The sequence below is a fragment of the Lytechinus variegatus genome, chromosome 7 (genome assembly GCF_018143015.1).
Source record: "Lytechinus variegatus isolate NC3 chromosome 7, Lvar_3.0, whole genome shotgun sequence".
NCBI classification, from domain to species: Eukaryota; Metazoa; Echinodermata; class Echinoidea; order Temnopleuroida; family Toxopneustidae; genus Lytechinus; species Lytechinus variegatus.
In genome coordinates this window covers 12,526,644-12,552,087 of record NC_054746.1, presented here as the reverse complement: position 1 = coordinate 12,552,087, position 25,444 = coordinate 12,526,644, and the positions used below count along the sequence as shown (strand labels likewise).

Below are 25,444 nucleotides of genomic sequence, written 5' to 3'. Positions count from 1 at the left end.
TAAATAAATTTTAAAAATTATAACACAGAAAAAATAACAAGATTTTCAGAATACCAGCCTTTAGGTTGTCATGGCTACTGTACAATGTGCAGAAGGTGTAAACCAAAGTTAGCAGGCTAATGTATATTCAAATTGTTTATCGTAGAATTCCTTTTTTTTCAAAAAATTCCTATGTAGGCCTTTATTTTCCTGGTGCAATTTTCATCTTTCTTGTCTTCAGAAGAACATTGATGATCACTAATAGGCCTATAAATCACTATCAATATAAACCAAAGGATTTCCTTTCTTTATGTCCATAGACCCTCATGATTTGGATTACCCTTATCCACAATGTACAAGCCAAATAACCTTCTATTAGCCGCCCCCCCCCCCCTACACAACACTCCTCCCATCCAGATTCTAAAATGTTGCAAAATGGATTGAAATTGATGGCAAACTTTTCCTCCTTTTAAAAAAATGATACTTTATGATTACACTAAATACTGTGTTAATCTGTTACACAAATGAAAGTAAGCTTGGTCAGCCCCATTTTTTCCATGATCCAAAAGAAAAATCATATAGAGTAAAATATTAAGTTATTGGTTAATGCCTTAATAACAATGCACTTTGCAACATTTTAGGTATAATTGAATTGAAAAAATGGGAGACAAGAGTGAACTTCAAAAAATGAACATAATTTTCTTGAAAATATTTTTAATTTGATAACAGTTTAGATTGATTTAAAATAGCATTTTCTGACAATGTGCTGTATATTTTGTCACACAGTCGATTTGTATTCTATAGTAATAATAATCAATCCACTGAAAGACACAATACTTAAGAAGTATGTATGTAATTAACAAGGCAAAAATAAATATATCAAATTGGCAATGCTAAAGGGTATTTTTTTTTATGTTTCTTAAGTTTATCATATAGGTTTGGTTATGAAGATAATCGGAAGTTTGTTCAGTTCTCTTGCTGAAGTGATCATTAGATCAGGTTTATCAATGTGAACATTAATTTCATGAAGTTCACTCTCATATTCCAAGAGGTCTGTAAAAAATGAGTAGACAGGAGAAGAGAGGCAGAGGAAGAAAGAGAGTAAAAGTGAGTGAGAAGGGGTGGGGGAGAAAAAGAAGTGAGGAAGAATGGGAGAGAAAAGGTGAATAAGATTGTGATGAGATCATTTGACAAGGGCGAATAAAAGAGCTGTGGGTTAAGTTAGATATGCTCGAGTTATATACCAAGATCGAAAGGGGGTAAGAATAGCTGAAAATGAATTGCAGTGACGGGAGGTGAAAAGTTAAAATGCAAACTCTGTCAAGAGTGAGGAAATGGATGAGATATGCATTTGGCATTCAAGATGGAATGTAAAGAGGGTGAAAAATTGAGGTTTTTATTTTTATTTTGAGGGGGCAGTAAAATAAAGTTTGAATTATTAATGATATGTAGAAAATTTATGATTGGTAATTATTCAAAGGAGTTGAGAAGGAAGGTGTTGAAATGACGAATGCAAGTTAACAATGACAAGTACAGAGGAGGAATTAGAGAGACAGAGGGTTAGGAATACGATTTAAATGAAAATAATGAGTATTATAAAGTAGAAGTATAAAATGAACATGATGGGCAATTCCATAAAATGATCAACCTCATTGTATACGTCCGATCCCCATTTTTCTCAAGTTTTACTTCACTTCATAAACTGACCAAGTCATGGTCATTTGAGAACATCACAGACTTTCAAAAGAACAAGAAATCAGAGACAGATAATTTCATGAAGGTCCCACATACAGGGGGTCAGACGTATATATTTTGTGGAATTACCCTGATGATGAATGACAGCGTTTAGTGATGAAAAATCAACAACCAAATATTACATAGTTTAGTGATGAAACTACAAAAAATGTGAAGGGATAGATGGGGATAGATAGGAATGAAATGGACATTTTTTTATAAATCGATACGAGAATAAACACAAGTAGCCAAAAGAAGGTGTTAAACGATCATTTACTAATCAATCGTCCTGGGTATCGTTTCATAAAGCTATTTGTAAAGTTACATGCGACTGGAACATGTTTTTAGGTGCTAAGTCAGCTAGATAGACATCTGTCAATGAGCACAAGAAAGGATACTAGTCATGCTTAAAGTCATTTGTAACTAAGAAACGACTTTATGAAACGGTCCCCAAGCAAAAAAAAAATAAATAAAAATAATAATGATAAAAAATTAGCCCAAATATCATCTGCACAGGAACTTATATAAGTTCGAATTACAAAGTGCACATCAGAAAATATGTCTATCAAATAAGATGTGGGAGATACCAGCAATCGAATACAATGAAATAATTTTACTTCTCGAATTCTATGCATAATTCTCTGTAAGTTTTTTTGGGGGGCCAACTTATAGCTTTTCAGGTGATAATTCAAATTTCAATCGGCGTAATGCCCCTTCCTTTTTTTCATTCTTGCGTTTCCGGCGCCTGCTCAATCGCCGTCTGCAAATAACTTTTTTTTAAGAACCTAATGTTTAACTTTTAGGAATGCTGTAAATCAGAATTATACCTATAAAAACGTTTTTAAACTAACAGGGATGCAAATTTATGCGATTTAAGCGACCGAGACGTACAAAGCATTGTCCTTTAAAGGAAAATGAAACTCTTGTATAAAGCTTGCATGAAAACAGTAAAATCAAAGAATATTAATGAAGGTTCGAAAACAATATCGGCAAAACAATACGAAAGTTGTATTTGAATGTCGAAATCACTGCTTCTAGATCCTCCAATTGGCAATACAACCAAGATTTGTGATACCACAATACAAATCCCCCCTTCCGAAAATATGCTCCAAAACATTTATTCTAGCACATTCATATCATTCGTTCTTTTTTTTCTCAAACTTTTAACGATTTGTTTGTTTTATTTGTTTGTTTTTACACACAAGCAAACTCGATTTCAGGGTTTGATTCTCTTTTAAGGTATCTGAAGACTATAGATTTGACGCATTCACCTTCACAGGAATATGGGAAAATTAGAATATTTCATGTTTCATATGATGAAATACGAAAGAAATAGTGAGTGGGTGATGTCATCAATCCCCTCATTTGCATACTGACCAGCATTTATATAATCAATTTCTCATTTTATATCCAATTTCCATGAAATGCTTGTTTGATATATATATATATTTTTTTAATTCAACATTTTTATAGGGACAATATTGGCAAATCAATGAAACTGTTCTTTTAAGACTTTAAGTTAAAGCACGAAATGTCCCATTAATTTAGTCAAAACAATGCAAATTTTCCTGTACGTCATAAAAAAAACATATCACAGAGTATTGACGTTGAGGCAGGCGCGAAAAAGCGAACCATTTCGTTGACACTTCCGCCCCAACGAATACTGCTGTAATATTCAAAGGACAAGTTTACCCCCCACCCATGTAAATTAAGATAGCGATACCATTTCAAATTTTCACTTATTTTTCAAAGAATAGTTATGCACAATGAAGTGATAAGAAAATAAAAGAGTCGGTGATGTCACTTACTATTTCTTTTTACTCTTATAGTAATAGTAGAGCGGATAAGCTCCAAAAATCACAATTGTGCAGATTTTATTAGTATATGCCGTAAGATCTATTTTAAAGATGGGAGGTAAATTTAAAAATGCCATTTTCGGCCGTTGCCATGGCAACGGATTAATTTCTCAAAAATGACATACATTACCATGTAAATGGTAAATAATCATGATATAGATGGATAGAATGATAATTTTCAAGCTTCCGATTGAATATATATAAAATTTAGAAACATTCAAAATCAATAAGATAGTTCCAATTGGTCCGTTGCCATGGCAACGGCTTGTTTTTCCCCAGAAAAATAAAAAATTTGATTAAAAAATAGTTGTAGAATATGATTTATCTTTAATTTCCCCTAATTTTAAAGTGTTAAACAAAGATGGCATTTTTAAATTTACCTCCCATCTTTAAAATAATTCTTACGGCATATACTAATACTTGTGAAAGTTTCATGCTTTAGTCAAAATTTACACAATTGTTCGGCTAATCCGCTCTACTATAATGAAGGATATATCAAGTTTTTCAAATTTGACAAGGGAGTATCTAAATGAATCACGATAAAGGTTGCAATAATGATAATAATTCACTTTCAAAAAGGAGACAAGCATTGCATCACTTAATGATGAAGAGAAATTAAGATATTTCTTATTTCATACAATAGAATTCAAAATGAATTGTGAACAGGCGATGACTTGTTTCCCCCATTTGTCTACTGATCATGATGTGCACAAAAGGTCATACACTTAAAACAAATTAGTCATATTGACTAGACCATTAGTCAGCAACTGATATGCCTATATAGTCACATTTTATATACTAGTCAGAAATAACTGTGTTCTAGTAAACTACGACCACTCGAAAATAGTCAAATACGACAAGAATAATAGTTCCACCTAGCTGACCCTATATTAACTAGTAGTTTTTGACTGATTTGTTTTTAGAGGGTAACTTTCCTATTTCCTACCCGATTTTGATGAAATTTCAGCATTATGCTAGTTTGATTTCCCCCTTTTCATTCCACTATTTTTTGTTGGGATGGACTTGACCTTTTACATCCTCGGGACATTTCCATCATGTAACATAAAGGTCTTCCGTCTCAGGCTAACTGAACCGTGATCAACTCTCAACATGATGAGAATGCATCGGGTGAACTCTGAAACCATGGTATCAAAATGGTAGAATCGTCGTTCGAATACCACCCCCGGGGGCAGTCAAATATATTGCTGTATATACACATAAAAACCGCGTTTAAAGGGGTGGTGTTTTTTGTTTCCAGTTTTGGACGAGGGCCGCGCGTGCACTCGTTAAGGGTATCGAAAACACCGATTTTCCAGAAAAGGGGTTGTTTTGAAAGAATGGTCATTCGCGGGGTCAAACGTATATAGGGTATTTTTCTTTCCAAAGTTATTTTTTAAAGACTAGTCAAACGTGTTTAGGGTATGTTTTTCCCCAAGCTTTTTCCCCCGAGTCATTCTAGCGACAAATTGTTTAGGGGCCAAATGTGTAAATAAAGCCCGCGAAAAACTTGCTTAGGGGGGTTATTTTGCACACAGACAAAACTCGTTTAGGGGGTGTATGGAAATAATTTGGTTACGCATGTGTACATCAATATATTTGACTGCCCCCCCTATACCACCATCAACATCCCACTCCTGGTAATAGTCGGGGAACTAACGGACTTTTGATCAAACGAACGAGTGTCTGAATATTATCAAGGAACCCTATTACCCGCAAACGGCAGTGCATCTATATGCTATGATCCCTATCTCAGAATACGTATTTCATATAAACACACTAAAATTGGTGATACAAGAGAGATTACCAAATGACCATTAGGTTCATACTATTTACAATGAAAATTGTCAAAATACACTTCCCCCATTTTCCCGGTTTTTCACTCTTTTTCATTAACCCTTGTCGTTTTGTTTAAAAAAATGTTTGTTACTTTCTGAAAATATCAACATCAATATACTGAAGGGAAAAGAGAGAAATACATTTTCCAATCAGTGGTGAACGCAATATAATCACAAAATCACCTTTGACGGCAAACCTTTTTTCTTCAATATATACATATATATATATATATATATACATATATATATAAATGTGCGAATAAAATAAAAAAATGCCCGTTTTACCCCCCCCAAATATATATATATATATATATATATATATATATATATATATATATATATATATTTGGGGGGGTAAAACGGGCACTCTTTTGAGGCGCCACCGCTTATATAGGGACCACATGCAGGAGAGATGCACTGTCAGACATTTAGTTTTGTTAAATGTGGGGTTCTACCTCCTTTTGTTTCAATATTCAGAAGAACCACCTATAAAACTGGGTCCTTTCAAGTGACGTCAGACCTCATCTCACCGTAAGACTATACCACACGCAGATGCCCAGCTCCAAACAACATTCTCCTATTCACCTGACGCCGCCATCACCCCCTGATGAAAACTTTCCAATTTCCTCGATGACCACAGACTGCATGCATGATTTCTTGGTTCCACTTCTAGTTGTGGCTCAGGATCGAAGGAGTGGAGGTCTTGGTCGACACCAGTTAATTCTTGCGCAGATGAAAAAAATAAACACACAAGCGAAACAATCTTATTATGTTCCGTTTCTCTTCTATATAATCAAACAAAATAACAGACCATAGGGCCCCTTTCTTCTAAGATAACAGTTCCAATAATGTCAAACATATTTGTAGTTATCAATAAAATTTGAGGACCGCTCTTATCCAATTAAAGTTGATTCATATTTATGCTCAGTGTTTAAGATGTATGTTGATATTTCTCTTTTGGTATCAAAATATTGAAAAATGTTTTGTAATTTTTTCAAAGATTACTTTTTAACTTGCTAAACGAGTTATTTTCAAAAGGTTCTAGATCTCAACCCTACACTGATGTCAGTCGTTAATCAGAATATTTTACAAATTACATGACATACACTGACCACAGAATCGCTAAAAAATTCCATGCTTTCATACAATATCTTTACACTGTGTACCTTTTCTCTTGCTAGTGATGCTTCAGTATGCCTGACATTGCAGCTTTTGTGTTACTGCCAAGGGATGCTTAGCTCGGGCAGATATACATACCATCGTTCCTTTTGTTCAACAGCAACTGGGTGATGACTGCAGAAATGATATTGGGCTCTTGTTAAAGGAGAATTAGTCCAACCCAACAAAACGTTGATCTGAATAAAGGGAGAAATCGAACAAACACAACGCTGATGATTTCATCAAAATCAGACGTAAAACAATCATTACATTTTCAAATTTCGCTAATTTTTCACATTATAGAATATTATTGTATAGCGCACGTATCCACCTTTTCGGTGCTCAAGACCCTTCTCTATTTCCCCGGCTAAGCTAGTCTACCGCTTCCGGTGCCTGCCGGAACCCATTTACCTCACCTGGGTTGAGTGCAGCACAATGTGGGTAAAACTTCTTGCTGAAGGAAAGCATGCTATGACTGGGAATTGAACCCACGCCTTCAAATTGAAAGCATTATGAAAAATACGAGACATTTGGCTTCCTCCTGCTCGTACGCACGGGCGTCCGTCGATATAACACATGATATTTTTATGAAAATATGCACCCTTTTTCTTAAAAGTTGATGGAGAGGGGGAAAAATTAATCGTATCAATTCGGGGTATTCAGTAATGAGTACAGGAGAAACTATATTTCACTGATTTTCATGATTCATCCCATTTGATTAACTCATCTATTCGTGTTTTGGGGCTAATCTTTCCCTTACGCATTGCTTTTTGGCAGAAGTTCTATGGAAAATGCACCTTTTTTCACACAAACTTTGAGACACTCTGTATTCATTCCCCCATTGCTCGAGAATGAACGGGCAGTTAACGACGGGGTTAAAGATTTATTGAAGAATGGAATGTATATTTCACGAAAATGAAAGCCATTTTCCCATTGGATATCTTCAATACGTGTTTTTTACTAGATGAAGTTAGTTGTCGAATAGGCTCTCCTGGCATTTGAGGTCTCTATCGGTGACGTCACTCAGGATCGTCATGCCTGAACCATCGGCCGGGCAGGGGTCGCAATGGTAGTATGATTTATGCATAATGCACTCGATATATACAATAATCTGGTCCTCCCGTTCAAATGAATGTGAAACTCATATAATTTTCATCAGAGCATTCAACATGAGTACTGTAGTACACATTTCTTTGTTATAAGTGAATTAAAGTCCCTCCAGTGAGTTTGATCACCCCTATTGTGAAAATGTATCACCCCTAAGTTGTAACACAGTCAGCTGTTTGCACTCAGGGTCACTCCGTGACCTGTGTGTGCGTTCAAGAGTTGTACACGATTTTCTGTCTCATTTAGGCAGAAATCTTTCATAATGCGAGAATCTTACCGACGTGGACACATACTAATGCATGAAGATTTAAATGACAAGATGAAAGCTATTCATTAAATCACAATAGGTTTGATTTGACTTTTTTTATTTGACTTTATTTTACATATTTCACAAGTACAAACAAAATTTGAAAACAATATCAGAAAACTTATGAGAATACAAATCAGACAAGGCATAACAATTAATTCAAATTAAAGAGAATAGCGATTTGGAATTAAAGACAAATAAAAGGAGTGAAATATGAGGGAACCTGCATAAAAAAGCAATGATTATGGTAATGATAATTGAATTCCACATATTCCACATATTACAAAAGAAATACGGAATGACTCGTGGTCAAAAGTAGATTTGAGGTAAAAGTATTAGGTGTGGTATCTTCTTAAGATTTCGAAGCGAAAATAAATTCAAACTACAATGAAATGTTAAGTAAAACTTAAAAAAATGATGTTGCAGAAGCAAATATATTTAACGATGATGGGCAAAATATAGTTAGTTGTTGGTGTATTCCAAATTTATGTATGCAGCAGCTCTCATACTGGTCTCAAAGCGTTCAGGTGGAAATCATAAAATCACCCAAACATACAGTAATTTAGATTTAGTTAGATTCAGTTCAGAGGATGATGGTGATGAATTTATAATTGTTGATTAGAGCCTAGAGGGTTATATGAGTCAAGAAAATCATGTTAAAAATATGAACTGGTGGCTGTTTCATAAAGCTGTTCGCAAGTTAAGAGCGACTTTAAGAACGACTGGTGAACCTTTCTTACGCGCTAAAGTCGTTCTTAAAGTCGCTCTTAACTTACGAACAGCTTTATGAAACGGGCCCCAGGAAGCTGCGGGGAATTTCATTTTGTAATATACTTTAAGTGCCAGGTAATATGGCAGAGGTTATAAATGACAGAGGTAAGATGCAGGGGTAAAAACGACAAAGGCAAAATTGGCAGAGGTAAAAATGGCAGGGGTAATAAAAAGTAAAATTGGCAGAGGCAATAATGGCAGAGGTGAAAATGGCAGAAGTAAATATGGCAGAGGTATATCATGGGTGAAAGTGGCAGAGGTAAAAAGGGCAGAGGTTAAAATGGCAGAAGTTAAAACGACAGAGGTTAAAATATAGGGGTGAAGATGGCAATCGAGGTAAAAATGTAAGTTTTTTTAACGGGGGTAAAATTGGCAACTCAAGGTGAAAATGGCAGGGGGCTTAAATTGCAGAGGTAAAGAAAAAATCACATTGAACTACGGAATCGTCAAAATAGCTTTCTCATTGACAACATAAATCGCTTCAAGACTCTGTGGAGCTACATCACTTTTTTGTAATTCAAAGATCGAAATTTAGATTACTAGCAGCTTTTTGGAAAGTCTGCCCCCACAATTATTTTGTTTGGGGTTGGGAGACTCATTGCATCACTATACTGCATTTTGTATAGATTTTACCAAAGTACACGAAGTTTATTCGACATAATTGTGGTAACAACAAAATAACTTCACTCATATCCATGTACTCTGTCCACATGAAAATACATTTACAATTTCGACTTCATTACTTTTGTGTAGTCTATTATAAATCTCATGATAATTCATGTCATAACAAATTGACAAATAGAATGATAATTCCTAGTCGATATCACCATGAATATAATAGGCCTATACTTTTGTAGGTTAAAAAGTCTCAATTATATAGGGGCGTCGATTCATATTCTTAAATGGGAGAGGTAAAAGCCCAATTTTCGGCGCGATAAAACAGAATTTTGATCAGTTTGTGTTTGATGGTATTTTCATGCCAGGTTTAATGGTTCTAAGGTGATTTTCAATGCTTTTTAATGTATATTTGCATTGCGTTAATAATGCTTTCTATTATCATAATTGTCAAAATTATTTGGGGAAAATCTCCCCATATTCTCATGGGGGAATACCCCCCCCCTTCCACCTCCACCAGAATCGACGTCTCTATAAGTATATTATTCATAATTTAAATCATGATTAAATCAACGTGAACTTACTCGACCAACCCTTTAATAATTTTTTTCCTTCATATAGCAACTACCGTCGTGGTGGAAAATGGGCCAATAAAAATCACGGTTTCCCATAATTACAAAATAGTAAAGTTACAGTAAAACTTAGGACTACAGACCCCTGATCAGCAATGTTCCTCTAATAATGAATGCACAATTTAATTTATAAGGAGAAACACACTTTCACTGGAAAAATTATCATCTTCATATCGGGAGAAATATCTTGTGACAGAGGCCGTCATTTCTCTTTGTCTCATGGCAACGAGATTTGTATGTGCAACAAAATAATTTGGTGAAAAGTTATTTTTATTCATGTAAGATTTTCTCAAAGACTGCATAGTAAAGACACGGTCACTTCATTTATATTGATAAACACAAAATTTAATACTCTTATGGCGGCCCTTTTGTTTCGACTTTATCGGTAATTTGGTGTTGGCAAAGGGCCATTTGCAAACACATTTTAAAGCCATTTTCAAGACCTTCCAAAAATTTTAAGTTGAGTAGGCATGTATGCAGACTTGCTGTTCTCCGCCAACTTTGTTGGAATGTGGAGTCATCGAAAAGCAGGCTTATGTTAAAAAATTGAATGATTTTTGTCCTGGAATATTTGTTAAAATTGTTTTTAAAATTACCGTATTTCACTTACCTGGTTTTCACCAAAGTGAACATTCCGTCTTTCCTCTCATAGGCAGTAATTTCGGGAGAAAAACCCCTGTCTTGTATCAAGCTTGAGAGGGGTTTGAGTATCCTCTGTTTAAATTCTGTTGTCATGTTGCGCCTTGGTCGGACATTTAAAACGCCATTGTTGTTTCCAAAGGCGGTACCACTTGCATTCCTGTCGGTGAAATACATTCACCCTCACCTGCTCATCAGCTATTCAAATTCCGGGGTCAAATTTCCCGCCATTGTTCGCTAGTTTCGTCCCAGTGCGTTACCATGGGCCTATTATGGGTTAGACACTCGTCGTTTTGTTAAACTGATTTGATAGTGAATGACTCCGTCAATGTCGTTTCAATAAAATTCCATGCAAAGACTACCAAATTAAGTTCAACCAATGTTTACTTTCAATTTTATATTAGCGATACCAAGTGAATATATCATTATTTCACACTCGACCCCTTCTCCTGAAATTTATGCGTTTATGATATTACACTTTGTCTTATCTGTTTTGATGAATATGGGTTAAAAATATGATAATTAATTTTTTATATTTACTAAAACTAGACAAGAACCCAGAAATGTTCTTTAACAGAGTTGCAATTAAGTGTAGGAGGGAAGCTCTGCAACTAGCGCACCATTTGTTCCGTTTTATTTTATGTCCTGTTCTGCAGAAGAATCCAGAAGTGACCCCCCCCCCCCTCTCTCTCCCATTGGCGACAAAAAGAGAAGAAGAGAAAGTTGAAAGTGAAGAAAGGGGAGGATCGAGAAAGAAAAATGAAGAAACTGAAGAAATTGAAGAAAAACGAATAAAAGAAGAAGAGAGGAGGAAAAACATTTAGGCCAACATGTAGACATAGACAAACTTTCATGACACCATATAGAATAAAATATATTAGAAAAAAAATATTCCCTCGGGCTTCGCGTTCAAATTTTCTGTTAACCGAGTCTTTTTTTTTCAAAACTAAATATTATAAACCCCTAATATCCAATTTCAACCTATCCCCCCCAAAAAACCCCCCACTTCTGCTGACTAGGAAAAAAGCACTAGCTGATTGAAGAAATAGGCCTATATTTTGACCAGCATCGTTTGATTTGATGAACAGCATAAATATATTTTTTCCCTAAGAATATAAATTCCAGGGCGAAACGCAAAGTCATTTTTTTTACCTGAAAACTGCACAGGCCTTAATGCTAAACACACTTGTTTAATTAATCGTGAAGGAGAAACATATTTCTCATTGAACAAGTAATGTGAGCGCGAAGCGCAATTGACAATATAATACAGGAGTGGAGTGCAAGTAGAAGCGACAGTTTCAAGCAGTATTTGTTTTTGTGAATGTCATACATATGTCGCGAAGAATAAAACAAACTTAGTACTATTTGTACAAAGTTAGGAACAGAAAAAAATTCTCTAAAAAAAATTGAGAGCGGAGGACTCCGATCGTTAACAAGAGGGTGCAAATGATCATAAAAAATAAACTAATGAAAGTGTGAAACAAAAAGTGAACTATTTCTTTCCGTATTTACTCGAAAACTCGAAATAAATAGGATACGTATCTCATTAAACGGACATTGCGAGCGCGATGCGAGGGCGGAAGTTTTATTTCGATATAGCCACCTGACAGTTTAATTACTAGTATTTGTCAATTCTCCACCTGATCATTTCCTTCACTGTTTTTCCTCTTCTTTTCTCATCCCTTCTGTTTTCTGTCTTTTTCCTTTCTTCTTTTATCTCCCCTCTCCCTTTTCTGCGCCATCAAGTGGAATCCGCTTATTTTATTTATTTCCACATTTTGTAAAAATATAAAAAAATAAAATAGCAAATGATGTTTCCTTTTTTCTCTCTCTATTTTTGGCAAATTATTTTGTTGCTTTATTTATCATCTATTCTCCTTTCACCACGTTTTTCTTCTCCCTTTCTTTTCCTACTTTCCAATACATTTGCTGTGTATAATTACTGGGAGGGTTAAGAAGCTAGGGGGTGAGGTCGTTTCGATCCCGGACTTCTTCATTAAAAAACATCACTTGCTTTTTTTTTTCATCGGGAGGAGGTGCCGGGCCATTTTAACACAGCTTATTTCTCCAACGCTTCATTCAATTTCCCCTTCCTCTTCTCTTTTATATATTTTTTTACTTGGGGATAGGGGAGGAATGTTCCACTGTCCTCCCTCTCTGGCCCCGCCTGCTAAAGGCGTGGTCCTTTCGCACCCGGACTCCCCTTTTCACCTTCTATTTGTTGGGAAACAATGATAACAATAACCTCCCTTTCCCATCTTTTTTTCTCCACCCCTCACCTTTCTTTGTCCTTTTGTTCGTTCTCTTTCTCTCTTCCTTTTATTCCCCCCTCCATCTTTTCCTTCTCCCTCAATTTCCCTTTTCAGTTTGTGCTTCAGGCTGGCATTATTTGATTATTTTACACTCCCTCAAGTTTGGTTTCTTGTTTGCAAATCCTGACCCACCCAATACTTCTTCTCATCACACACTGACTGAAATCAGGTAAATAATTTATGCAAAACGTGATATTATTACCCCTATCTAGGCTAGGGTATTTTGGGAGTTCATATGGGCGTTACATGAACCAAATTGTGATATCAAATCATTTTCTTATGTATTATATTGTTTTTTTTGCAATTTCTTATGTAATTCTGTTTTTGACATTTTATTTTTCATTGTCTTTCAATAAAATTTGTTGGGGACTCTTCTGAGATCATAAAAAGCATAAAAATATTAATTTATACCTGCAAAAGTAATAATCGTTATACATTTATGATTTCTGGTTGTACACAAAATCATGTTTTTGAGCAATTTTTGGTCTGACATGCGTGGCAAAAATATTGCGGGAATTGTTGACGTGTGGGTCTCCGAGGCCCCCAAACCCCCAGCCTACATAGGATATAAAATTTGCTATGAAGAGCACTTAGTTGAAATACATATACATACAGAGAACAAAATGACAAAAAATATTTTTAAACAAAAAGTTAATTTAATGTTGAAAAATAAATATTTCTGTTTTTATACGATCTTTACTCATAGGTCACTCTTCACTTTGGCAACCTTGCAATAAAAGTAGACTTGTTGGCACCGATAAAAAATATATGAAGTACTGAAGTGGCATCTTCTTGCACTCAATATGTCATCAACTTATGCTAAACCACCGAGTGCTAGCAATTTAATTAAAAATCAGATTTTCTAAGTGGTGGAAAATGAAAAATGATGTTTGCGTTTTGACAAAATCTTAATGCCGTGGAAAAATCAGAACCATCACAACCCTGCATTAACTTATGATTGTGCACTGTAAGGTATGTTTATAACACTTGATAGACTCATATCAAGACCACAAGGAATAAATAATTACAAAAATATAATGAATCTCGATTCTTCAATAATATCTCTCCCTTTCTTTCATCAAATATGCAAAGATAATGTTACAGTATTCTCCTGTTACAACAGTAACATTCCAAGAAAATATGCATCAATTCTGAAGTGGATGTCAGTTGTAATTAGGGCATTGCAATCCACTAAACAAAGAGATGTGATTGTTTCCCTATACATGCTATGGGTGGAAGATAATATTTCTTCAATACTTCAATATCACACATTTTCATTCGAAATTAGGACAGAGCTTGGAAACAAAATATTCAAAAATAATTAATGATGTGATGGTGATAACAATAATAACTCCATCTATCCCCCCCCCCACAAAAATATATAAAACAAAATTAGAATGACATTGTTCTTGTATTTTCTTTCAACTTTTTATGTTGAAATTTCAACATATACTATTTTCATATATCACATACTGCAATGCCATTGCTCTCTCATGTTTTCTTTTCTTCGAATCTTTAAGCAAAGGCACTTTAAAATATGTCAGCACAAATAATGACTGAATTGTCAGCTCTGACAATTGTAATACTATCGAATGTTGATTACCACTGTTGGTGCATGTGGGACACCGTTTAATGTTCTTTTTGTTAAGTAGAATAAAACAATATTAAACACAACCTGAATCAACGTTCAGTATTTCTCAAAATAAGACCTTTGTAAATTTATTAACGTAGGCCTGTAATTGCACTCAAATAAATTCTTACTACTTTAACTTTTGTAATGCAGTAAGCGGTGGCAACTACCACTTTTTATCTTCAGGGGTTTTTATCTCTGCTACAGAAAAAAAAATTTACCCACATTTTCCCTGAACTTGAAAGGAATGTAAAGAAAACAATGGATTAAATTTAAGTTGTGATTTAGAGTTGTTTATACTTAATTGCAGTTTATGACTTACATTCTTGCATTGCATTGCCTTATGGCATTCTTGAATGCTAAATAAAATCAACATCTTTTGTCAAACTGAGCTTGCCATGTGATAAAGAAATCTGTGATGAGGTTACAGTCATTGCTTACATGACTTCGACTTTACTCATCATCAGCAATCAAAGCCTTGTATAAGGTGAGTTGGAATTAGAGATATTGACAGAAACATGACAATCATACACTTTCAAAATGATATTCTCGTAGCAACTCTGTGATGAGGATTGCTTACAACTTTACTCATCATCTTCGTCATCAATAAATAGGACCAAGCCTTTTCCAAGGTGAGTTGGAATAGGAGATACAAGCATTGGCCGATAAAACAAGAAGCATATATAAATCATATACTTTCAAAGTAATGTTCTCGTAACAACTCTGCGACAAGGTTTGGAACACTGCTTACATTCCATAAACTTTCCTCATCATCGATATATAAGCCTTGTTCAAGGCGAGTTAGAATGAGAGATAAGTGTATTGGCCAATAAAAAAAGAAACATACAGAAATCAACATTTTGAAAGTGATATTCTCCTTACAGCTTTGTGAAGAGATTATCATCATTACTATGTGCATATTACTTCATTTTTTACTATATTCATTATCTCCATCATCAATAAATAAGCCTTGTACAAGATGGATTGGAAATAAAGAGATATTTTGCCCCTGCAACATACCATTGATCCTACTGAAATTCACTCATTAGGCCAAACATAAACACGAGCTTCAAACCTGAGCTTAAACTTAATCCTCAAATGATTCTGAACTAAATACCCATCACAACCCTAACCCTCATCTTATATCTTCAGATATCGTTACCCAAGAGACATATAGAAATCATAGAGAAGATAAGAGAGAACAGATGAAAAGTATTAGCAATGTCCCATCCATCCTTATTAAGAGCAAATGACATGTTACCAAGGACACATATAAAAATCACACAGGAGCTTAAAAAAAAGAGAAAAAAAAAGACAATTAGTCTTTGAAAGTGACATACGGACACACCTAGAAATATGCCAGACAGACAGAAGGACAGCTCAACTTAAACCTACGATTCTCAAGCTGACATTCCACTTTCTTCTGTTCATGAACTTCTTTTCCATAACCACCACCTCCCCTTATCGCCCAGTCCCAAGACCTTTCCCCCTACAATGTGACACACCTACAACTATCCCAAACACGCAGACGGACATATCAGCTTAAACCTACAAGTCTCAAGCTAATATTCCACTTTCTTCCGTTCACCAGTTTCTTTTCCGTGACCACCACCTCTACCTTGTCGCCCGGTCCCAGGACCTTTCCCTGCAAGATGTGATGCGGCATGTGGTTTCTGTGGCAGAGGCCGTGGTCTGCCAAGCCGACGTCTACAAACACTCCAAAGTGGACTGCGTTGACCACCCGTCCGGAGAGTCTCATGCCCGGCATGATTTGCTCGATCGTGATGATTTCCTGCTTGAACAGAGGCTTCTCAAATTCTATGATACAAGATGATTTGGTAAGGGATATAGAAGAAAGGATAAGTTCTCAGTTAAGATGATTCAAGGCAATGTTTCATCAACATTCATTGTTTAAGACGCTGTCGGAGCACTGGAGAGCATTTCATGAAATAGTTGTCAGAAGTTTTATATGACAAGTCCTGTTTTATCCGACAGTTACCATAGTAACAGTGCTTCTCAGCCAATCAAAATCAAGGAAAATTGTCAGATCTGAAAATTTGTTGGACAAAAACATTGATCAAAGGGTGTGTTTATGCTTCCATTGCGAGGACAGAATCTGCGTTTTCAAACGTCAATTCAAAACGCTGATCGTAAACATGGTTCTGGGAGTGCCTTTTTTCGAAAGTTTTTTTTCCCAGTTGTTATTACCTGGAGATAACATGGGGCAATGCGACTGTATTTGCCCACGGATTTTCATCTCATCGGAAGCATGTACCAAATGACGTCATTTAAACACGTTTACGATCGTGGTTCTGTTTATACTTCCCCAGAAAGCCTGATTCTGGTCAAACGACGTTTACAAACGCACCTTTTTGTGAGTTTATGATCGGCGTTTTGAAACAGCGTTTAAATGAAAGTAAGCATGGACGCAACCGTGTTTTGGACTAATAACACGTTTGGAAACGCTGATTCTGGCCTCAAAAGTGGAAGCATAAACACGGCCAAAGACTCCTGAAGAGGTCTGGTTGTTGCTATGGTAACTGTTGGATAAAACAGACTTTGTTGGATAAGACATCAAACAAGAACTGTCGAGAAACATTCCCCAGTAAGCATTAAAAAATTCAGCCCAGAATCATTATCATGTGACTTATAAAGTTAATCATGTCTAATGAAGGGCCAGTAGCATTAGAAATGCACTCAGTCTTAAAACTAAGATATCTTCAAATGCTATAGCAAAATATGTGTTCAACTGCAATAGATATAAGAATGATTGTATCTTTTACTGTTAGAGGGTATATAAATATTTTGTGAAAGTTAGCTCAATAAAGACAACATTTTACAAATATAATTGAATAAAATCCAGCAAAACAGAGATTGTTTTGCTGCATTGCTTGATTATAGAATAGAATGATTCAAAGTCAACATCAAGAATCCCCCCACAAAAAATTAATATAAACAAATTTTAAAATTGAAAACATGATGTATTAAGTCATATCCTATTGTGCCTATGGTAAACTTGAAGCCAAGCTTCTCTTTCAAATGCAAGTTATGATTTTTATGTCATTTTAAGATACACCAGAGTACAAGTTTCACACAAATCTATTACTTTTTTTAAAAACTTATATCTTTTCAACCTCAAAAATAGAACAGAGCTCTGCCATTGCTATGTGGGCACTGTCTGGCATGGCAACATACTACTGTATAGCAAATGATCACTGACTCTAGGAAGTATAAACAAATTTAGACTTACCCACTCGGATATCATAATTTCTTGGTTGTTGCAATCCATTGATAATCAAGTCTAATGTCGGCTCGCCCACACCAATACTCTCTGCTAATGATTCTTTACCTGATGGAATTTCAAATTGTTGGAAAGAATGGACATTATGGATATCAAACCAATTCCACCCAAAAAATGATGATAATAATCAACAACAACAAACAAATGTACCGTGAGGGTCAATATGCCACTTTTGAAAAAAATCTATGCATTTCTGCATAGACTTTAAACTTTCTTTTATCACTGGTCCATCCCCCCCCCCTCAGATCTCGGCAGTATAATGTGTGTTCAACCAAATTTTTTTCACAGAAGTTTAAGACACTTGGAAAGGGTATTACTTTTTATTTTAAAGGGATGGTCCGGGCTGAAAGTATAAATAGACGTATTAATAGAGTAAAATTCTCTGAGCAAAATGCCGAAAATTCATCAAAATCGGATAACAAATAACAAAGTTATTGAATTTTAAAGTTTAGCAATATTTTGTGAAAACAGTCGACATGAATATTCATTAGGTGGGCTGATGATTTCACATCTCCACTTGTTCTTTTGTATTTTATTATATGAAATTAGGTTTATTCAAATTTTGTCCTCCAAGAACTAGAAAAATTGGATTGACAACTGATTTAGTGCATTAGATATTGCTGCAACTTATTTCATTATATAAGGGAGACATATTATTTACACAAGTATGAAATAATGAAAAAATTATGATTTTATGTAATAACATAAGAAAATGGAAAGTGGAGATGTGACATCATCAGCCCACCTAATGAATATTCATGACGACTGTTTTCACAAAATATTGCTAAACTTTAAACTTCAATAACTTTATTATTTGTTATCCGATTTTGATGAAATTTTCGTCATTTTGCTCAGTGAATCCTACTCTATCTACTAAGATATAAATATTTTCAGCCCGGACCATCCCTTAAAACCTTGTACAGGATGATAATCTTTCTAAACTGTATTCTAAAAAAGCTAAAAAGATGTGTACATGTACACATCATGTGATACTTATTACTTGGTAAAAGATATCATTTTGAACAAGAGTGTCGCTGGGGCAAGCACATAATACGACTGCCTGTAATGTGGAAAATGGAGTTAATGGTCAAGCAAGAAAAGTAAAAGTTGGTATCTTGACCTTTGATCTTTTGACCTCAAAATCAATAGAATTCCTGGTATCCATGCTAGTATCATACACACCAAATTATATGAGCCTAGGCTAGGTGAAACTAAAGTTATTGCATTTACAAGGACTTCAGAAGAGTAAAATGAAAACATGTCATTGTGACCTTGACCTTTGACATTTAGACCTCAAAATCAATATGCTTCCTGGAATCCATGCTAGTATCATACACTACAAATTGCATGAGCCTAGGTTAAGTTAAACTGAAATTATTGCGTTTACAAAGAAAAGTTAGCGGACGGACAGGCTACCATAATACGTCCGTAGGATGCTTATATATAAAAGGAAATATAACATCAGTGCAGAGAAAAATGAAATAAGAACCCTTTTTACCTCTTGACTTGATCAGATTGTCTAGTTTATGTTTGATGCTCTCACTGCCAATGTCCTTTCCACTTGCAAACGCCATCTTTAAGAGTCTAGAAATTGGAAATAAAAAATACAATCAGATCATGCTACTGAAGTCTGCATTGAACTATTCTGCAACAGGTCAAGGAAATGGGAAAATTATTTCGTTATCCGGGTTTCTTAACTTTTTTTCACTAAGCAGTAACTTTCTTGAGTACTGGTCATAATGAATGAAAAATTTATTTAATGGGTCATTGGCACTTTAGAGTGTGTTCCATGCAAATTTTTGCCAGTAACGTGAAATACTTTCCCCTGTTACTTATTTAAAAGTTTATTAATATTTGTTTGAAATAACATAAACTTCATGAACATTTTTTTCAACAATTAATGACAGATGTTTCTTATAAAATTTAAGAAAAGTTCACTGTTGACATCTTCATCACCTGCTCTCCTCACAAGTAGCAAAAATAATTTTTGTTCACGAGTTATACGTCAGTTGGTCTACTTCTCAGGATGCATGGACTAAATCGATTTGGTCTTCTATGAATATTTGGTATAATTGCTCTTTGGACTATTCTATACTTGGTCTAATACCCAATTAGTCTAATTCTCATTTAGTCCAATGGCAATTTGGTAACTTTCACTTCACCTCCTAACTTTTTTCACTTTATCCAATGAAAGTTTGATTCATAAATACATGTAGTACATTTAACCATGCAGACTATCAAAATGGCCTTAAATCAAGTGAATATTAGACAAAATGAAAATAGACAAAATTGTTAAAGTCGACACAGTGGCCCGTATTCTGAAGTCAGGTTTAACTTCGACCATGGTCTAACTCAGTGCTGAAATTATGGGAAGCCAAAAGTGTCAAAATGTTTATTAAGTTGTATGTTTCTTATGTTTACTGTGCTCTTTCCTGATTCACCCATGGTGAAGACAATCATCTTTTTTATACTCCCCAGACAATTATGACTGATTTGAGAGCCAAGTGAGCTGAAATATGATATCGCTACTGTTAATGATTTATGTCACAATTGGCTTGCCATACTTAAACCACAACTTTAAACCTGAGTTTAAGTTAAACCCGACTTCAGAATACGGGCCAGTAGGATTAGACCATGTGGAATGAGACTAAACAGAAAGTAGAGGAAGCAGCTGTTGCCCATTCAGCAGTTTACATCAAAAAGTATTTCTCTAGTACTGACTTACTTTCTTGTTTCTTCATAAGATTCTGGATGAATCCAGGTGGCATCCAGTGGCTCTGGCTCAGTGGGAGGAGGGGGAGCTGCTTTCTTTCTTCTCTTTGATGGCCCGGCCGATGTCTTCCCTCGTTTTCTTGCCAAGGGTTTTACGTCTTCTTCATCCTCACTGCAATGATAGTTTTCCAATTCATTTATTACAATTGTGTGTACAGGATTTTTGACTGTCAACATTTATAGCACCGACCTACCTCTTTCAAATAGGCCCATGTCAAACAGGTTTGATAATCAAGTTAGGTTTATGAACAAATGAACCAGATCTAGATCTACAGTGATATGGTGACAGTAAACCATGATTTTGAAAACTTTCTCATGAAATAAATGTTTGCAAGCAGCTACAGATACTAAGTTTTAAGAATAAAATAGAACATAAAAAAGCCATCACTGATATAAAAAAATATGGCTTGGATTTCCTATAAAAAATCCAGAATATGTTCAGACAGTCACTCCGGCAAAGCAGACAACAAACTCATAATGAGATCCTAAAATAAGTTAAATCTTCCAAGGAAAATGACCCTCTTCTCTTCAGCAAACTTGTCAAGCAGTACATATCTTCCAGCAACATCAGGACAGAAACAGACCGCTCTTATTGTCTGTGATAAGAAGTATACAGGGCAACGACTCCTAGCAGGTTTAAATAAATGTGTGATTCTCTTTTTTATTCCTGATTCCTGTCGATTCTTAAAAACTGTTTTTAAATGCTTTTAATTAGGTGCTGTGGGGGGGGGGACAAGTTCCATCAACTCCATTTTGATTTCTTTAAGCTTGATTGTCAAAAAATTATCAAGTTGTCAACTTGACAGTGGTGGCCAACTTCTTCTTGTCAAATGAAGTAATATTGACATCATCCAGAACTTTAAGATTTTGCGTGGTCAAAATTTTGATTTTTTTTTTGCTTGATCCCTTTTGTTCAATTATATTTTGATGTGAACTTGACTCAATTTGCTTGATGTTATCATCACACTGCTACTTCAAACTCTCCCCTTACCTTATCTCTCTTTCTGCTCCCTCTCTTCTCCCCCTCATTCCCCCCCCCCCCTCTTCTTTCTCTCTCCTTCTCTGGGTGCTTTCATGTCGGGCCTATCCATTTAAAAGGAAAGTATTCTGATCGAAAATTTAATAACATCAGAGTAGAATTTGGGGCTGCTTATTGATAGTTTTGGTTTGGCTATATAGGTTAATTTATTTATTCGTTATTGTAATTTCAATAAAAGAAAACAGTCTAGTAAAAAGAGCATATGCTGCATCGCTTCATTTTAATAATGGGTTCCAAAGTTACAAACAAATATTATCAAAATAAATCAGTTTCCTTCATGTTCGGTAAAAACAAGGGAACCTTCTCAAAAAGAGCACTTCTGAAAGCAATTGTGAACAAACTCAATGATCATTATATAATATCATTAAAAAAACAGTCTCAACGATAACACCCAACATTCCCATGACCAATGCAATAGACTAAGAACCTATAAAACATTGGAAAAGATTATAAGATTAAAAATTACCTACTATTAGATATTGAAAAGACACACATCACTAATTTTGCAAAGTTAAGAATAAGCAATAGTAAACTTATGATAGAACAAGGTAGATATAATAGGATTGCTGTAAACGATAGAATATGTCGTTTGTTCGACTTATGTAGAGGATGAATACCATTTCACTGTACACTGCAAGGCCCTCGAAGAACCCCGAAATAGATTATTCAACAAGTTAAAGGAGGTGCTGCCGGATTTTATGAGAATAGCTAACAAAAACAAATTCCAATGATATTAGGTAGCTATGACATGGATATCAGCAAAATATGTGTTATAGAAATAAGTTATATGTAAGTGGAGAGACTGAGGATGCTTGAAAGAAAGAAAGAGATATTATGTTTATGTATTTATACGTATGGGTGTATCATGTTTAGGTATATTATGTATATGTGTGTATACTTATGCATTGATATGTATCTCGCATCTAACAGGTCATCCAAGATTGGTATTTTTTTCCTTTCGCTTTTTTTTTTACTCCGTCGTTGTTACTATGTTATAATATTTTTTTTCTTATATTTCTTTGTTTTTGATGATGATCCTGCAATGAAAGGATTTTTTATCAATAAACTTTTGAATTTGAATCAATTGCCATCACTGGTGCATCGAGCACAAAGTTTTTGAGTGGATCAAAGCCTTTCTAGTAGGACGTGTACAGAGAGTGCCTATTCGTGGGGATTTCTCCCAAAGGACACCTGTGATTAGTGGCATGCCTCAAGGGAGTATTCTCGGACCTCATCTCTTTGTCTTATATATAAATGACCTCCTAAATGTGATTAGTAATGACATTCAAATCTATGCTGATGACACTAAGATATATGGTGATGTCTCTGTAAACCAACAAACCTCGCTTCGGGATGACTTGGATGCAGTAATCTCATGGGCCCAATCCTGGCAACTCTCCTTCAACCAGGTTAAATGCAAAACCATGCACACTGGAAGAGTTAATACTAGAACAGCATACAGTATAAACAACCAGATTTTACAAGTATCTGTTGTACAAAAGAATCTTGGAGTCATGGTTGATGAAGAGCTAAAATTCCACTTACATGTATCGCATATCGTGAATAGAGCCAATCAGATGCTTGGACTAATCAAAAGAGCTTTCACTGTCATCTCAAATGCAACATTGCCAACCTTGTTCAAGACATTAGTGAGTCCTATTTTGGAATATGAAATGTAGTGTGGCATCCAAGGTTCAAGGAGGATGCTGTTCAAATCAAAAAGGTACAGAGAAGAGCTACAAAGCTGATACCAGAATTGCGGCATTTGCCATACAAGGATAGACTTGTAAGCCTTGGAATGTACTCACTACACTACAGAAGACTTGTTAATGTTGACTCTTCTGTATATTTCATCCATTCCATTCAAGACACAACAAGAGAATATCATCTGAAACTGTTTAAACAGAGGTCTAATACTGCTTTAAGGAGGAACAGTTTTAGTCAGAGGGTTGTAGACCAATAGAATAATCTTCCTCCATCTGTTGTGTCGGCACTCTCTATTGACTCTTTCAAACACAGGCTGGACAAACATTGGTCTTGCCATCATCAAATTCTCCCCTAAAAAAAAATATCTGTCCACCCTCCATGCAACATGCATGCATGTAATTTACAAGACATTTAAAATAGTCAAGTTGGAACAAGTGCTATCAGAAGGAACGACCGGGAGTCTCGACAGGCTTGCCTTCTTCCGTACATTGATGATGATGATATATATTTACATTGCCTGTTAACATTTGGGAAGAATCTTCAAAAAGTTTGCTGAATGCTTTCATTACATCTTTGAAGACTTGGTTCATGTTCCTTACATTGCTCTTTTCCTCCATGATGTTCCACAACGGGCTAGTAATTAACTTATCAATAAGACCAAGTGCTCTACAAGCTGCTATACACTGGGGAACATTAATATCTGCATTAACAGCCTTCAACAGGTTTTTTTGCTTAGGTATGCTAAAGAAATCCTAGAAATAATAAAAAATAAAATGAACACCAGCAGCATTATAAAATAATATATTGAAACGATTCCCTATAAACGGTGCTAATGGCACATGATTTCTGCCTCTCTCTCACTAAGGAACGCCCTAAAATGGACCGGTTTCCCTGATTTCTCGCAACCTCTATCCTGAACTACTTACAAATTGTCCTCACTAATCGTTCTACTCCACCTTCATTGCCTTTCGCTTGAAATCCCACTGCCCTTGCACCAACATTTGAATCTCCAAACACCATCTACTCACATTCTCTCATTGCTTGCCCGCCTGACCAGCCAATCCAATAATATAATGAAGCCCACAAAATAATTATTCATTGACGCTGTCTTTTCCTTCTGAATTTCTGTGAATTCCTCCCATCCAATTACAACACGGGGTAATAATTCCCGCCATACTGTTGCAACAGTTCGTTCAATTTCTTTTGCACAATGTGCCTGTCACTTATTGTATTTCTTATTTTACATATTACTTCTTCTATTTTACCACCAGGAAAGACTTCGCTAACATCATACAAAATAACCTTTAACTCGTCTGATGATTCTTTTGCTGATCCACCAACACCTTGTCTTACACCTAACACTAAAGTTTCGCCTCCTTCTGTATGTAAATCAAACGCCCCAAAATGATGACTGTATTTTGTTGTTCCATCTACCCCAAGCGTAACATTTTTTTCGTTCTCTTTCATAATCTTTTCTGCTATTTGAACTTCTACATACATATCACAAGCAAAAGTCCGTTTTGGTAACCTATCTACTTTCACTTTCATTCATTTTTCTAGTACACTTCTTATCACTCCTTCACAATTCCGTGTACGTTACAAATCAAATCTTGGTAAACCATTCTTACGTCATTGCTCTACTTTGCACCATCTACTTTTCTTTCAGTTGCATCGTCTTATATTTTTCTTCCATCTTTTCTTATTCTTTAACAGCTATCTTTAGTCTTTGCTTTTGTACTATTATCTCTGTTTGCATTTTTCTCATAGGTAGCGAAGTGTATTCTTCTTTTTTTATTGAACAGATTTTTGCCTCTTTTCTTCTTCAACTCATTGCAGATTTTTGCATATTTTTGTTCCAGTTTACTTATTTTAATCCTATTTAATTGTAGTTCCTTTTCCATCCTAACTACCATCGCCTTTCTTTGTTCTAGTGATGAACCTTTCCTCAATTCTTTTCTTTTAACATTTCTGAACTTTATAATCTTTTGATACTCTCTTAATAAGTGTAAACATTCCTTGGTCGATGTATCAATGCCTGGCAAGCTCGTAA

At 35.2% G+C, this 25,444-nt stretch overlaps 1 protein-coding gene across 4 annotated transcripts in view; it reads right to left on the bottom strand.

The window, feature by feature from the left end:
* Positions 1-14,595: 14,595 nt before the first annotated feature.
* The window catches only part of LOC121418464 (S1 RNA-binding domain-containing protein 1-like), a 35,192-nt gene continuing 24,343 nt past the window's right edge, over positions 14,596-25,444 (bottom strand). For all 4 annotated transcript variants that reach the window (XM_041612354.1, XM_041612355.1, XM_041612357.1 and 1 more), the window contains 4 exons: positions 20,602-20,760; positions 19,375-19,460; positions 17,826-17,924; positions 14,596-16,393 (listed from right to left, as the gene is read on the bottom strand). In XM_041612354.1, coding sequence (XP_041468288.1) covers positions 16,113-16,393; positions 17,826-17,924; positions 19,375-19,460; positions 20,602-20,760 — 625 coding nt within the window. In that variant the 3' untranslated portion in view covers positions 14,596-16,112. The remainder of the gene's footprint in view (positions 16,394-17,825; positions 17,925-19,374; positions 19,461-20,601; positions 20,761-25,444) is intronic.